This window comes from Cherax quadricarinatus, chromosome 2 (assembly GCF_038502225.1).
Source record: "Cherax quadricarinatus isolate ZL_2023a chromosome 2, ASM3850222v1, whole genome shotgun sequence".
Lineage (NCBI taxonomy): Eukaryota > Metazoa > Arthropoda > Malacostraca > Decapoda > Parastacidae > Cherax > Cherax quadricarinatus.
Window position 1 is genome coordinate 79,944,316 of NC_091293.1, and position 15,903 is coordinate 79,960,218.

The 15,903-nt window shown below is 49.7% G+C and overlaps 1 protein-coding gene across 8 annotated transcripts in view; it reads left to right on the plus strand.

The window, feature by feature from the left end:
• The first annotated feature begins 4,365 nt into the window (after window positions 1-4,365).
• The window catches only part of LOC128698434 (proline-rich protein HaeIII subfamily 1), a 142,352-nt gene continuing 130,814 nt past the window's right edge, over window positions 4,366-15,903 (plus strand). For 6 of the 8 annotated variants that reach the window (XM_070089264.1, XM_053790680.2, XM_070089268.1 and 3 more), the window contains exon 1: window positions 4,366-4,782. In XM_070089264.1, coding sequence (XP_069945365.1) covers window positions 4,725-4,782 — 58 coding nt within the window. In that variant the 5' untranslated portion in view covers window positions 4,366-4,724. The remainder of the gene's footprint in view (window positions 4,783-15,903) is intronic. The other 2 variants (XM_070089267.1, XM_053790767.2) reach the window with 1 other exon arrangement.

The window sequence follows — 15,903 nt, forward strand, 5'->3', positions numbered from 1 at the left end:
GAGGAAAGTAGGGTAGTGGTCTGTGGTATTATCTGTAATTATGCCTGATTTTAAAGGGGATATGGTGTTGGTCCAGATGTGGTCAAGTAGGGAAACACTAGTCTCTGTAACTCTTGTAGGTTTTGTTACTGTTGGTAGCAACATGCAGTTACTCATTGTGTTTGTGAATTCAGTAACGTGTGGGTCCTGGTCTTGCAGGAGATTTATATTGAAGTCATCTGAGAGTAGTAAGTGATCTTTGTTCATGCGTGCATCAGTTATCATACTTCCTAGGTTTTGACTAAATTGGCTAATGTTTGACTGTGGAACTCTGTAGATGTTTATCAATGTGAGAGGTTTTTGTAGGTATTTGGATTTGAATTTGGCTATTATATATTCCCCATGTTCATCCCTTGTGCAAGTATTAGTGATACATTCTAGTTGGTCTGAGTAGTATATAACAGTGCCACCCCCTTGTTGGTCTGGCCTACAGTTGTGTATGGCTGTGTAACCAGGAATGGCATAGACATCTGTAGTATCAGGCTTCAGCCAGGTTTCAGTTAGTGTAATGATGGACATATTGGCATGTAAGGAATTTAGTAATGCTAGGAGGTCATCGTAATGCTTGCTTAAAGATCTGATATTGTAGTTAAAGATAGTTATGTTGTTGTTGGCACTGAGAAGTGCCTTTGATTGTTCTGCAGTGTAGTAATTACAGTAACTGTTTGATTCATTTAAGTCATTAAATAAGAGGTTGGTATCAGGATCAATGCTTGTAATCATAAGATTTGTAGTGAATCTATAGTTAGAATTAAGTATAAAACAAAGTAAATAGTCTTAAGCTAAAAAATAGCACCTGAATTATTTAACAAATGTTAAATATATATACTGCAGTGACCGTTCTTGCTCCGACCCTTAGTACAGTGTACACATATTGCATTGTTTAAAATTAGGTTTAATGTTGTTTGGTCTGGTGACATTGCCGACTGAGTGACCTTACGTTGTACTGAGTAACGTGAAAGAAAAGGACAAGCAGTAAGTAGGTACCTGGGTGTTAGTCATCTTACACCTGGGTGGATGTTTGTGGTGGTGTTGGTGGTCGTGGCAGTGGTGGTAATAGTCGTGGTAGTGGTGGTGCTGGTGGTTGTGGTAGTGGTGGTGGTGGCCTGGTTGAGGGAAGGTTGTGTTGTGGTGGTCTGGTTGTGGGAAGGTTGCATGGTGGTGGCCTGGTTGAGGGAAGGTTGTGTGGTGGTGGCCTGGTTGAGGGAAGGTTGTGTTGTGGTGGCCTGGTTGTGGGAAGGTTGTGTGGTGGTGGCCTGGTTGTGGGAAGGTTGTGTTGTGGTGGTCTGGTTGTGGGAAGGTTGTGTGGTGGTGGCCTGGTTGTGGGAAGGTTGTGTGGTGGTGGCCTGGTTGTGGGAAGGTTGCGTGGTGGTGGCCTGGTTGAGGGAAGGTTGTGTTGTGGTGGCCTGGTTGTGGGAAGGTTGTGTGGTGGTGGCCTGGTTGAGGGAAGGTTGTGTGGTGGTGGCCTGGTTGAGGGAAGGTTGTGTTGTGGTGGCCTGGTTGAGGGAAGGTTGTGTGGTGGTGGTCTGGTTGTGGGAAGGTTGTGTGGTGGTGGCCTGGTTGTGGGAAGGTTGTGTGGTGGTGGCCTGGTTGTGGGAAGGTTGCGTGGTGGTGGCCTGGTTGAGGGAAGGTTGTGTTGTGGTGGTCTGGTTGTGGGAAGGTTGTGTGGTGGTGGCCTGGTTGAGGGAAGGTTGTGTTGTGGTGGTCTGGTTGTGGGAAGGTTGTGTGGTGGTGGCCTGGTTGAGGGAAGGTTGTGTTGTGGTGGTCTGGTTGTGGGAAGGTTGTGTGGTGGTGGCCTGGTTGTGGGAAGGTTGCGTGGTGGTGGCCTGGTTGAGGGAAGGTTGTGTTGTGGTGGCCTGGTTGTGGGAAGGTTGTGTGGTGGTGGCCTGGTTGAGGGAAGGTTGTGTTGTGGTGGCCTGGTTGAGGGAAGGTTGTGTGGTGGTGGTCTGGTTGTGGGAAGGTTGTGTGGTGGTGGCCTGGTTGTGGGAAGGTTGTGTGGTGGTGGCCTGGTTGTGGGAAGGTTGCGTGGTGGTGGCCTGGTTGAGGGAAGGTTGTGTTGTGGTGGTCTGGTTGTGGGAAGGTTGTGTGGTGGTGGCCTGGTTGAGGGAAGGTTGTGTTGTGGTGGTCTGGTTGTGGGAAGGTTGTGTGGTGGTGGCCTGGTTGAGGGAAGGTTGTGTTGTGGTGGTCTGGTTGTGGGAAGGTTGTGTGGTGGTGGCCTGGTTGTGGGAAGGTTGCGTGGTGGTGGCCTGGTTGAGGGAAGGTTGTGTTGTGGTGGTCTGGTTGTGGGAAGGTTGCGTGGTGGTGGCCTGGTTGAGGGAAGGTTGTGTTGTGGTGGTCTGGTTGTGGGAAGGTTGTGTGGTGGTGGCCTGGTTGTGTGAAGGTTGTGTGGTGGTGGCCTGGTTGTGGGAAGGTTGCGTGGTGGTGGCCTGGTTGAGGGAAGGTTGTGTTGTGGTGGTCTGGTTGTGGGAAGGTTGTGTGGTGGTGGCCTGGTTGAGGGAAGGTTGCGTGGTGGTGGCCTGGTTGAGGGAAGGTTGTGTGGTGGTGGCCTGGTTGAGGGAAGGTTGTGTTGTGGTGGTCTGGTTGTGGGAAGGTTGTGTGGTGGTGGCCTGGTTGAGGGAAGGTTGTGTTGTGGTGGTCTGGATGTGGGAAGGTTGTGTGGTGGTGGCCTGGTTGTGGGAAGGTTGTGTGGTGGTGGCCTGGTTGTGGGAAGGTTGTGTGGTGGTGGTCTGGTTGTGGGAAGGTTGTGTGTTGGTGGCCTGGTTGAGGGAAGGTTGCGTGGTGGTGGCCTGGTTGTGGGAAGGTTGTGTTGTGGTGGTCTGGTTGTGGGAAGGTTGTGTGGTGGTGGCCTGGTTGAGGGAAGGTTGTGTTGTGGTGGTCTGGTTGTGGGAAGGTTGTGTGGTGGTGGCCTGGTTGAGGGAAGGTTGTGTTGTGGTGGTCTGGTTGTGGGAAGGTTGTGTGGTGGTGGCCTGGTTGAGGGAAGGTTGTGTTGTGGTGGTCTGGTTGTGGGAAGGATGTGTGGTGGTGGCCTGGTTGTGGGAAGGTTGTGTGGCGGTGGCCTAGTTGTGGGAAGGTTGTGTGGTGGTGGCCTGGTTGTGGGAAGGTTGTGTGGTGGTGGCCTGGTTGTGGGAAGGTTGTGTTGTGGTGGTCTGGTTGTGGGAAGGTTGTGTGGTGGTGGCCTGGTTGTGGGAAAGTTGTGTGGTGGTGGCCTGGTTGTGGGAAGGTTGTGTGGCGGTGGCCTAGTTGTGGGAAGGTTGTGTGGTGGTGGCCTGGTTGAGGGAAGGTTGCGTGGTGGTGGCCTGGTTGTGGTAAGGTTGTGTTGTGGTGGCCTGGTTGTGGGAAGGTTGTGTGGTGGTGGCCTGGTTGTGGGAAGGTTGTGTGGTGGTGGCCTGGTTGTGGGAAGGTTGTGTGGTGGTGGCCTGGTTGAGGGAAGGTTGTGTTGTGGTGGTCTGGTTGTGGGAAGGTTGTGTGGTGGTGGCCTGGTTGAGGGAAGGTTGTGTTGTGGTGGTCTGGTTGTGGGAAGGTTGTGTGGTGGTGGCCTGGTTGAGGGAAGGTTGTGTTGTGGTGGTCTGGTTGTGGGAAGGTTGTGTGGTGGTGGCCTGGTTGTGGGAAGGTTGTGTGGCGGTGGCCTAGTTGTGGGAAGGTTGTGTGGTGGTGGCCTGGTTGTGGGAAGGTTGTGTGGTGGTGGCCTGGTTGTGGGAAGGTTGTGTGGTGGTGGCCTGGTTGTGGGAAGGTTGTGTGGTGGTGGCCTGGTTGTGGGAAAGTTGTGTGGTGGTGGCCTGGTTGTGGGAAGGTTGTGTGGCGGTGGCCTAGTTGTGGGAAGGTTGTGTGGTGGTGGCCTGGTTGAGGGAAGGTTGCGTGGTGGTGGCCTGGTTGTGGGAAGGTTGTGTTGTGGTGGCCTGGTTGTGGGAAGGTTGTGTGGTGGTGGCCTGGTTGTGGGAAGGTTGTGTGGTGGTGGCCTGGTTGTGGGAAGGTTGTGTGGTGGTGGCCTGGTTGTGGGAAGGTTGTGTGGTGGTGGCCTGGTTGTGGGAAAGTTGTGTGGTGGTGGCCTGGTTGTGGGAAAGTTGTGTGGTGGTGGCCTGGTTGTGGGAAGGTTGGAAGGGTTCCAAGCTGGTTGCCGTACTCATCAATAATCTTATATATCCGCCACACTCACACACTCACATCCTCACCTCAACCCTCCATCTTAAAAGACACTGTCATCCTCGTCACTGCCTGCAGTGAAGCCTCACCATCACTCACTGACTCACCACCCATCACTGCATACTCACAGCTGAAGTACGCTGCAGGTGGGTGATAGCTGGCAATGTTAGGTGGGTGAGGGAGTGGCTGGACGGGTTGGGACCAGTGTCTTGCTGACAGTCAGGAGCTGGATACTAGCTAACTGTGTCTTCCACTGTGCTAGTTTATAGCATAGTTTTCCTATTGATTTCACACCAGTGCTCTTCATTTGAGGCTCGTGTGCCCCCTATTACCCTGCTAATTGTGTTATTAACGCGTAAGTGACTGGTTTAGAGAGAGAGTTATCGCCTTCCACTGGAAATATGCCCATTAAGGAGTGATGGTCCACGAGAGTCATTAAGTTCGTCAGTGAGTGAAGAAATCAAGGACTTGTACACCACGATGTACAATGTGTGAGTGAACACTGAGTGTTCCTGTACACTGCCTAACACCCACCTCCACCAACTATGTGGTACACACTGCTTCTCTGTGGCCTCCTGGCCGCTGTACAAGCCTTCGATGTTGGTAAGTCAGTGTTGGTGTGTGTTTATTGTTGTTTACGAATCTCTCTGTAAATTGTAAATGTTATGGATTTTTATTGCCATTACGTATGCCGGGTGAGGGTCACCACAGCCTGGTTGGCGTGTGGGAGGATCATACTACTGCTGCCTCCTCCTACCAGTAAATAGGTAGCTTGGTATGAATCCAACTACGCTTGTACCTGGGTGTTAGTCACCTTGCACCCGCTGCTACCCGTATTCACCTAGCAGTCAGTAGGTACCTGGGTGTTAGTCACCTTGCACCTGCTGCTACCCGTATTCACCTAGCAGTCAGTAGGTACCTGGGTGTTAGTCACCTTGCACCTGCTGCTACCCGTATTCACCTAGCAGTCAGTAGGTACCTGGTGTATGTTGTAGGTGTCATCCTGGAGGACGATATTAACCTAATTTATCAGTAATGCTCAACCTACCTGGAGTATACCTGCAGAGGGTTTTGGGGGTCATCGCCCCCGCGGCCCGGTCTGAGACCAGGCCTCGTAGTGGGTCAGGGTCTGATCATGCAGACTGTTACTGCTGGCCACACGAAAACTGACGTAAGAAGCACAGCCCGGTTGGTCAGGTACTAACTTTAGGTGCCTGTCCTGTGCCTTCTTGAAGACAGCCAGGGGTATATTGGTAATCCCCCTTATGTATGCTGGGAGGAAGTTGAACAGTCTTGGGCCCCTGACACTTATTGTGTTGTCTCTCAGTGTACTCGTGGCGCCCCTGATTTTCACTGGGTGAATGTTGCATCTCCTGGCAACTAACAAATTTCTGTAGTGTCACTGATGACACCTACGACTATGTTATTATTATTATTATTATTAGTAGTAGTAGTAGTAGTAGTAGTATAAATAATACATTGCAGGAGTATGTGGTGAATGCAGTGTTCTACTCTGGTGTTGACAGAATTATTAAACAGTGATCCACACTGTTTATTCAAGATTTCTCTCATTTCTTTTTCAATGTCATGTGTGAGTGGTTTTTGGAGTGGTGTGAGTGGTCTTGGAGTGGTGTGAGGGGTTTTTGGAGTGGTGTGAGTGGTCTTGGAGTGGTGTGAGGGGTTTTTGGAGTGGTGTGAGTGGTCTTGGAGTGGTTTGAGTGGTCTTTACAGTGGTGAGAGTGGTCTTTGAGTGGTGTGAGTGGTCTTGGGGTGGAGTGAGTGGTCTTGGAGTGGTGTGAGGGTTTTTTGGAGTGGTGTGAGTGGTTTTTGGAGTGGTGTTAGTGGTCTTGGAGTGGTGTGAGTGGTTTTTGGAGTGGTGTGAGTGGTTTTTGGAGTGGTGTTAGTGGTCTTTGGAGTGGTGTGAGTGGTCTTTGGAGTGATGTGAGTGGTCTTGGGGTGGAGTGAGTGGTCTTTGGAGTGGTGTGAGTGGTCTTGGGGTGGAGTGAGTGGTCTTTGGAGTGGTGTGAGTGGTCTTGGAGTGGTGTGAGTGGTCTTTGGAGTGGTGTGAGTGGTCTTGGAGTGGTGTGAGTGGTCTTTGGAGTGGTGTGAGTGGTCTTTGGAGTGGTGTGAGTGGTCTTTGGAGTGGTGTGAGTGGTCTTGGAGTGGTGTGAGTGGTCTTGGGGTGGAGTGAGTGGTCTTTGGAGTGGTGTGAGTGGTCTTGGAGTGGTGTGAGTGGTCTTTGGAGTGGTGTGAGTGGTCTTTGGAGTGGTGTGAGTGGTCTTGGAGTGGTGTGAGTGGTTTTTGGAGTGGTGTGAGTGGTCTTTGGAGTGGTGTGAGTGGTCTTTGGAGTGATGTGAGTGGTCTTGGGGTGGAGTGAGTGGTCTTTGGAGTGGTGTGAGTGGTCTTGGGGTGGAGTGAGTGGTCTTTGGAGTGGTGTGAGTGGTCTTGGAGTGGTGTGAGTGGTCTTTGGAGTGGTGTGAGTGGTCTTTGGAGTGGTGTGAGTGGTCTTGGAGTGGTGTGAGTGGCCTTTGGAGTGGTGTGAGTGGTCTTTGGAGTGGTGTGAGTGGTCTTGGAGTGGTGTGAGTGGCCTTTGGAGTGGTGTGAGTGGCCTTTGGAGTGGTGTGAGTGGTCTTTGGAGTGGTGTGAGTGGTCTTTGGAGTGGTGTGAGTGGTCTTTGGAGTGGTGTGAGTGGTCTTGGAGTGGTGTAAGTGGCCTTTGGAGTGGTGTGAGTGGTCTTTGGAGTGGTGTGAGTGGCCTTTGGAGTGGTGTGAGTGGTCTTTGGAGTGGTGTGAGTGGTCTTGGAGTGGTGTGAGTGGTCTTGGAGTGGTGTGAGTGGCCTTTGGAGTGGTGTGAGTGGTCTTTGGAGTGGTGTGAGTGGTCTTGGAGTGGTGTGAGTGGCCTTTGGAGTGGTGTGAGTGGTCTTTGGAGTGGTGTGAGTGGTCTTTGGAGTGGTGTGAGTGGTCTTTGAGTGGTGTGAGTGGTTTTTGGAGTGGTGTGAGTGGTCTTGGAGTGGTGTGAGTGGTATTTGGAGTGGTGTGAGTGGTCTTTGGAGTGGTGTGAGTGATCTTGGAGTGGTGTGAGTGGCCTTTGGAGTGGTGTGAGTGGTCTTTGGAGTGGTGTGAGTGGCCTTGGAGTGGTGTGAGTGGTCTTGGAGTGGTGTGAGTGGCCTTTGGAGTGTTGCGAGTGGTCTTTGGAGTGATGTGAGTGGTCTTGGAGTGGTGTGAGTGGTCTTTGGAGTGGAGTGAGTGGTCTTGGAGTGGATTGAGTGGTCTTGGGGTGGAGTGAGTGGTCTTGGAGTGGAGTGAGTGGTCTTGGGGTGGAGTGAGTGGTCTTGGGGTGGAGTGAGTGGTCTTGGAGTGGTTTGAGTGGTCTTGGGGTGGTTTGAGTGGTCTTGGAGTGGATTGAGTGGTTTTGGGGAGGAGTGAGTGGTTTTGGGGTGGATTGAGTGGTCTTGGAGTGGAGTGAGTGGTCTTGGGGTGGAGTGAGTGGTCTTGGGGTGGAGTGAGTGGTCTTGGGGTGGAGTGAGTGGTCTTGGGGTGGAGTGAGTGGTCTTGGAGTGGAGTGAGTGGTCTTGGGGTGGAGTGAGTGGTCTTGGGGTGGAGTGAGTGGTCTTGGGGTGGAGTGAGTGGTCTTGGAGTGGAGTGAGTGGTCTTGGAGTGGAGTGAGTGGTCTTGGAGTGGAGTGAGTGGTCTTGGAGTGGAGTGAGTGGTCTTGGAGTGGAGTGAGTGGTCTTGGAGTGGAGTAAGTGGTCTTGGGGTGGAGTGAGTGGTCTTGGGGTGGAGTGAGTGGTCTTGGAGTGGAGTGAGTGGTCTTGGAGTGGAGTGAGTGGTCTTGGAGTGGGATAAGACAAAATCAGCGTGGGCGGACTAGAGATTCACTCACGGCATCACTCACCAAAATAGTCAAGACTCTGTGCTGAGTACTGAGGCTCACTCTCTCTCTCTCTCTCTCTCTCTCTCTCTCTCTCTCTCTCTCTCTCTCTCTCTCTCTCTCTCTCTCTCTCTCTCTCTCTCTCTCTCTCTCTCTCTCTCTCTCTCTCTCCCATTTACCGAAATTATACTCAATAAAATATTTTTATATGGGACAAATACAGTGTTAGACTTTATAATAATAACTACAACGAGACAACAACAACAGTTGGATTGTTGTAGATCAATATCTTATCATAGGCCGCCTGGACACAAGATGTTCTCCTGTTACAACTTTTGAGGCCTAGTTCTTAGGCCTATTTTGCAAACATGTGTTCTTGTGATGATATCCCAGACACTGTACTGACGTTCATACGTTCCTTGTTGAACCCCAGACACTGTACTGACGTTCATACGTTCCTTGTTGAACCCCAGACACTGTACTGACGTTCATACGTTCCTTGTTGAACCCCAGACACTGTACTGACGTTCATACGTTCCTTGTTGAACCCCAGACACTGTACTGACGTTCATACGTTCCTTGTTGAACCCCAGACACTGTTCTGACGTTCATACGTTCCTTGTTGAACCCCAGACACTGTACTGACGTTCATACGTTCCTTGTTGAACCCCAGACACTGTACTGACGCTCATACGTTCCTTGTTGAACCCCAGACACTGTACTGACGTTCATACGTTCCTTGTTGAACCCCAGACACTGTACTGACGTTCATACGTTCCTTGTTGAACCCCAGACACTGTACTGACGTTCATACGTTCCTTGTTGAACCCCAGACACTGTACTGACGTTCATACGTTCCTTGTTGAACCCCAGACACTGTTCTGACGTTCATACGTTCCTTGTTGAACCCCAGACACTGTACTGACGTTCATACGTTCCTTGTTGAACCCCAGACACTGTTCTGACGTTCATACGTTCCTTGTTGAACCCCAGACACTGTACTGACGTTCATACGTTCCTTGTTGAACCCCAGACACTGTTCTGACGTTCATACGTTCCTTGTTGAACCCCAGACACTGTTCTGACGTTCATACTGTTGAACCCCAGACACTGACGTTCATACGTTCCTTGTTGAACCCCCACTGTTCTGACGTTCACGTTCCTTGTTGAACCCCAGACACTGTACTGACGTTCATACGTTCCTTGTTGAACCCCAGACACTGTTCTGACGTTCATACTGTTGAACCCCAGACACTGTTCTGACGTTCATACGTTCCTTGTTGAACCCCAGACACTGTACTGACGTTCATACGTTCCTTGTTGAACCCCAGACACTGTACTGACGTTCATACGTTCCTTGTTGAACCCCAGACACTGTTCTGACGTTCATACGTTCCTTGTTGAACCCCAGACACTGTACTTGTTCTGACGTTCATACGTTCCTTGTTGAACCCCAGACACTGTACTGACTGTTCTGACGTTCATACGTTCCTTGTTGAACCCCAGACACTGTTCTGACGTTCATACGTTCCTTGTTGAACCCCAGACACTGTTCTGACGTTCATACGTTCCTTGTTGAACCCCAGACACGTTCCTTGTTGAACCCCAGACACTGTACTGACGTTCATACGTTCCTTGTTGAACCCCAGACACTGTTGAACCCCAGACACTGTACTGACGTTCATACGTTCCTTGTTGAACCCCCCAGACACTGTACTGACGTTCATACGTTCCTTGTTGAACCCATTGTACTGACGTTCATAGACGTTCACGTTCATACTGTATTGACGTTCATACGTTCCTTGTTGAACCCCAGGAACTGTATTGACGTTCATACGTTCCTTGTTGAACCCCAGGTACTGTACTGGCGTTCATACGTTCCTTGTTGAACCCCAGGTACTGTACTGACGTTCATACGTTCCTTGTTGAACCCCAGGTACTGTTCTGACGTTCATACGTTCCTTGTGGAACCCCAGACACTGTTCTGACGTTCATACGTTCCTTGTGGAACCCCAGACACTTGTATGATGTTCATAAGTTCTAAGAAGCCTCGGTGATAATTCAAGGAAGATCTCGCCATTCTTAGGTAGAATGTTAGTGTGTTTGAAGTGGACTTTGAGGACCTGGTCTTGACGCTTTCCCAGTGACCTTTGAGGACCTGGTCTTGACGCTTTCCCAGTAACTTTTGAGGACCTGGTCTTGACGCTTTCCCAGTAACTTTTGAGGACCTGGTCTTGAGGGTTTCCCAGTAACTTTTGAGGACCTAGTCTTGACGCTTTCCCAGTAACTTTTGAGGACCTGGTCTTGACGCTTTCCCAGTGACTTTTGAGGACCTGGTCTTGAGGGTTTCCCAGTAACTTTTGAGGACCTGGTCTTGACGCTTTCCCAGTGACCTTTGAGGACCTGGTCTTGACGCTTTCCCAGTAACTTTTGAGGACCTGGTCTTGACGCTTTCCCAGTAACTTTTGAGGACCTGGTCTTGACGCTTTCCCAGTAACTTTTGAGGACCTGGTCTTGATGCTTTCCCAGTAACTTTTGAGGACCTGGTCTTGACGCTTTCCCAGTAACTTTTGAGGACCTGGTCTTGACGCTTTCCCAGTAACTTTTGAGGACCTGGTCTTGACGCTTTCCCAGTAACTTTTGAGGACCTGGTCTTGACGCTTTCCCAGTAACTTTTGAGGACCTTGTCTTGACGCTTTCCCAGTAACTTTTGAGGACCTGGTCTTGACGCTTTCCCAGTAACTTTTGAGGACCTGGTCTTGACGCTTTCCCAGTAACTTTTGAGGACCTGGTCTTGACGCTTTACCAGTAACTTTTGAGGACCTGGTCTTGACGCTTTCCCAGTAACTTTTGAGGACCTGGTCTTGACGCTTTCCCAGTAACTTTTGAGGACCTGGTCTTGACGCTTTCCCAGTGACTTTTGAGGACCTGGTCTTGACGCTTTCCCAGTAACTTTTGAAGACCTGGTCTTGACGCTTTCCCAGTAACTTTTGAGGACCTGGTCTTGACGCTTTCCCAGTAACTTTTGAGGACCTGGTCTTGACGCTTTCCCAGTAACTTTTGAGGATCTGGTCTTGACGCTTTCCCAGTAACTTTTGAGGACCTGGTCTTGACGCTTTCCCAGTAACTTTTGAGGACCTGGTCTTGACGCTTTCCCAGTAACTTTTGAGGACCTGGTCTTGACGCTCTCCCAGTAACTTTTGAGGACCTAGTCTTGACGCTTTCCCAGTAACTTTTGAGGACCTGGTCTTGACGCTTTCCCAGTGACTTTTGAGGACCTGGTCTTGAGGGTTTCCCAGTAACTTTTGAGGACCTGGTCTTGACGCTTTCCCAGTGACCTTTGAGGACCTGGTCTTGACGCTTTCCCAGTAACTTTTGAGGACCTGGTCTTGACGCTTTCCCAGTAACTTTTGAGGACCTGGTCTTGACGCTTTCCCAGTAACTTTTGAGGACCTGGTCTTGACGCTTTCCCAGTAACTTTTGAGGACCTGGTCTTGACGCTTTCCCAGTGACTTTTGAGGACCTGGTCTTGACGCTTTCCCAGTAACTTTTGAGGACCTGCTCTTGACGCTTTCCCAGTAACTTTTGAGGACCTGGTCTTGACGCTTTCCCAGTAACTTTTGAGGACCTGGTCTTGACGCTTTCCCAGTGACCTTTGAGGACCTGGTCTTGACGCTTTCCCAGTAACTTTTGAGGACCTGGTCTTGACGCTTTCCCAGTAACTTTTGAGGACCTGGTCTTGACGCTCTCCCAGTAACTTTTGAGGACCTAGTCTTGACGCTTTCCCAGTAACTTTGAGGACCTGGTCTTGACGCTTTCCCAGTGACTTTTGAGGACCTGGTCTTGAGGGTTTCCCAGTAACTTTTGAGGACCTGGTCTTGACGCTTTCCCAGTAACTTTTGAGGACCTGGTCTTGACGCTTTCCCAGTAACTTTTGAGGACCTGGTCTTGACGCTTTCCCAGTAACTTTTGAGGACCTGGTCTTGACGCTTTCCCAGTAACTTTTGAGGACCTGGTCTTGACGCTTTCCCAGTAACTTTTGAGGACCTGGTCTTGACGCTTTCCCAGTAACTTTTGAGGACCTGGTCTTGACGCTTTCCCAGTAACTTTTGAGGACCTGGTCTTGACGCTTTCCCAGTAACTTTTGAGGACCTGGTCTTGACGCTTTCCCAGTAACTTTTGAGGACCTGGTCTTGACGCTTTCCCAGTAACTTTTGAGGACCTGGTCTTGACGCTTTCCCAGTGACCTTTGAGGACCTGGTCTTGACGCTTTCCCAGTGACCTTTGGGGACCTGGTCTTGACGCTTTCCCAGTGACTTTTGAGGACCTGGTCTTGACGCTTTCCCAGTAACTTTTGAGGACCTGGTCTTGACGCTTTTCCAGTAACTTTTGAGAACCTGGTCTTGACGCTTTCCCAGTAACTTTTGAGGACCTGGTCTTGACGCTTTCCCAGTGAATTTTGAGGACCTGGTCTTGACGCTTTCCCAGTAACTTTTGAGGACCTGGTCTTGACGCTTTCCCAGTAACTTTTGAGGACCTGGTCTTGACGCTCTCCCAGTAACTTTTGAGGACCTGGTCTTGACGCTTTCCCAGTAACTTTTGAGGACCTGGTCTTGACGCTTTCCCAGTGACTTTTGAGGACCTGGTCTTGAGGGTTTCCCAGTAACTTTTGAGGACCTGGTCTTGAGGGTTTCCCAGTAACTTTTGAGGACCTGGTCTTGACGCTTTCCCAGTAACTTTTGAGGACCTGGTCTTGACGCTTTCCCAGTAACTTTTGAGGACCTGGTCTTGACGCTTTCCCAGTAACTTTTGAGGACCTGGTCTTGACGCTTTCCCAGTGACTTTTGAGGACCTGGTCTTGACGCTTTCCCAGTAACTTTTGAGGACCTGGTCTTGACGCTTTCCCAGTAACTTTTGAGGACCTGGTCTTGACGCTTTCCCAGTAACTTTTGAGGACCTGGTCTTGACGCTTTCCCAGTAACTTTTGAGGACCTGGTCTTGACGCTTTCCCAGTAACTTTTGAGGACCTGGTCTTGACGCTTTCCCAGTAACTTTTGAGGACCTGGTCTTGACGCTTTCCCAGTAACTTTTGAGGATGTTGTCTTGATGCTTTCCCAGTAACTTTTGAGGATCTGGTCTTGACGCTTTCCCAGTAACTCTTGAGGATCTGGTCTTGACGCTTTCCCAGTAACTTTTGAGGATCTGGTCTTGACGCTTTCCCAGTAACTTTTGAGGACCTGGTCTTGACGCTTTCCCAGTAACTTTTGAGGACCTGGTCTTGACGCTTTCCCAGTAACTTTTGAGGACCTGGTCTTGACGCTTTCCCAGTAACTTTTGAGGACCTGGTCTTGACGCTTTCCCAGTAACTTTTGAGGACCTGGTCTTGACGCTTTCCCAGTAACTTTTGAGGATGTTGTCTTGACGCTTTCCCAGTAACTTTTGAGGATCTGGTCTTGACGCTTTCCCAGTAACTCTTGAGGATCTGGTCTTGACGCTTTCCCAGTAACTTTTGAGGATCTGGTCTTGACGCTTTCCCAGTAACTTTTGAGGACCTGGTCTTGACGCTTTCCCAGTAACTTTTGAGGACCTGGTCTTGACGCTTTCCCAGTAACTTTTGAGGACCTGGTCTTGACGCTTTCCCAGTAACTTTTGAGGACCTGGTCTTGACGCTTTCCCAGTAACTTTTGAGGACCTGGTCTTGACGCTTTCCCAGTAACTTTTGAGGACCTGGTCTTGACGCTTTCCCAGTAACTTTTGAGGACCTGGTCTTGACGCTTTCCCAGTAACTTTTGAGGACCTGGTCTTGACGCTTTCCCAGTAACTTTTGAGGACCTGATCTTGACGCTTTCCCAGTAACTTTTGAGGACCTGGTCTTGACGCTTTCCCTGTAACTTTTGAGGACCTGGTCTTGACGCTTTCCCAGTAACTTTTGAGGACCTGGTCTTGACGCTTTCCCAGTAACTTTTGAGGACCTGGTCTTGACGCTTTCCCAGTAACTTTTGAGGACCTGGTCTTGAGGGTTTCCCAGTAACTTTTGAGGACCTGGTCTTGACGCTTTCTCAGTAACTTTTGAGGACCTGGTATTGAGGGTTTCCCTGTGACCTTTGAGGACCTGGTTTTGATTTCCCAACGACCTTTAAGGATATACACACACACACACACACACACACACACACACACACACACACACACACACACACACACACACACACACAGGAGTATGCAGCACCACTTTGGAACCCACACCTGGTCAAGCACGTCAAGAAATTAGAGAAAGTGCAAAGGTTTACAAGACTAGTCCCAGAGCTAAGGGGATTGTACTACGAAGGAAGGTTAAGGGAAATCGGCCTGACGACACTGGAGGACAGGAGGGTCAGGGGAGACACGATAACAACATATAAAATACTGCGTGGAATAGACAAGGTGGACAAAGACGGGATGTTCCAGAGATGGGACACAGACACAAGAGGTCACAATTGCAAGTTGAAGACTCAGATGAATCAAAGGGATGTTAGGAAGTATTTATTCAGTCATAGAGTAGTTAGGCAGTGGAATAGCCTAGAAAATGACAGTGGAGGCGGGAACCATACATAGTTTTAAGACGAGGTTTGATAAAGCTCATGGAGCAGGGAGAGAAAGAACCTAGTAGAAATCAGTGAAGAGGCGGGGCCAGGAGCTATGAATCGACCCCTGCAACCACAAATAGGTGAGTACAGGAGTTGTGGGTGATTTCAGTCTCAAGGAGATTGGCTGGGAAAACCTGGAGCCATGTTGGGGACCAGAAATGTGAAGGGCTAAGATGATGGAGGTGGTACTGAAAAACCTCTTGCATCAACATGTTAGGGACATTACCAGAGAGAGAAAGAGGATTGGATGAACCAGCAAAGCTGGACCTCATGTTCACCTTGAGTAGTTCAGACATGAAAAGCCCCTCGGAGCTAGGGACCACGTGGTCCTGAGCTTCGAATACATTGTAAAGTTAAAAGTGGAGAGTGAAGCAACACGAGTAGGACAGGAGAAGCCAAACTGCAAAAGAGGGGACTACACAGGCATGAGGAATTTCCTGCAGGAGATACAGTGAGAAAGAGAACTGGTGGGAAAAATAGTAAATAAAATGATGGAATACGTCACCACAAAATCCAAGGAGCCAGAAGAGAGGTTCTTACCACAAAGCAACAGAAGCAACTGGAAGACCAGAACCTGCCCTTGGCTCACCCGAAGGTGTAGAGAAGCCAAAACTTAGTGCTCTACAGAATGGAAAAGTATAGAAGACAAGGGATCCAGGAAAATAAGATTAGCCAAAGAGCCAGAAACGAATATGCATCGATAAGGAAAGATGCCCGGCGGCAATACGGGAGTGACATAGCATCCGAAAGCTAAATTTGAAGCAGAGCTGTTGTACAGCCACATCAGGCGGGAAAACAATGATCAGGGACCAGGTAATTAGGCTAAGGAAGGAAGGAACATCACAAGAAACGACAAAGAAGTATGTGAAGAGCTCAACACGAGGTTTAAGGAAGCATTTTCACTAGAAACAGAAAGGACTCCAGGAAGCCAAATGTTGTGTGGTATTTTCCAGCACCAACAAGTGCTGGACAACACACACAACAGAGGGGAAGGCTGCTAAGTGAGCTAGATACCTCAAAAGTGGTGGGGCCGGATAACATCTCTTCTTGGGTCCTGAGAGAGGGATCAGAGGTGCTGTATGTGACACTAACAAGAATCTTTAATACATCTATCGAAACAGGGTAACTACATGAGGTGTGGAAGACAGCAAATGTATATTTTCTCAACTTGAAAATAATTTATGGCATTTAAGGTTGTATATTTTAAGGAGGCTATTTCCTGTTTTGT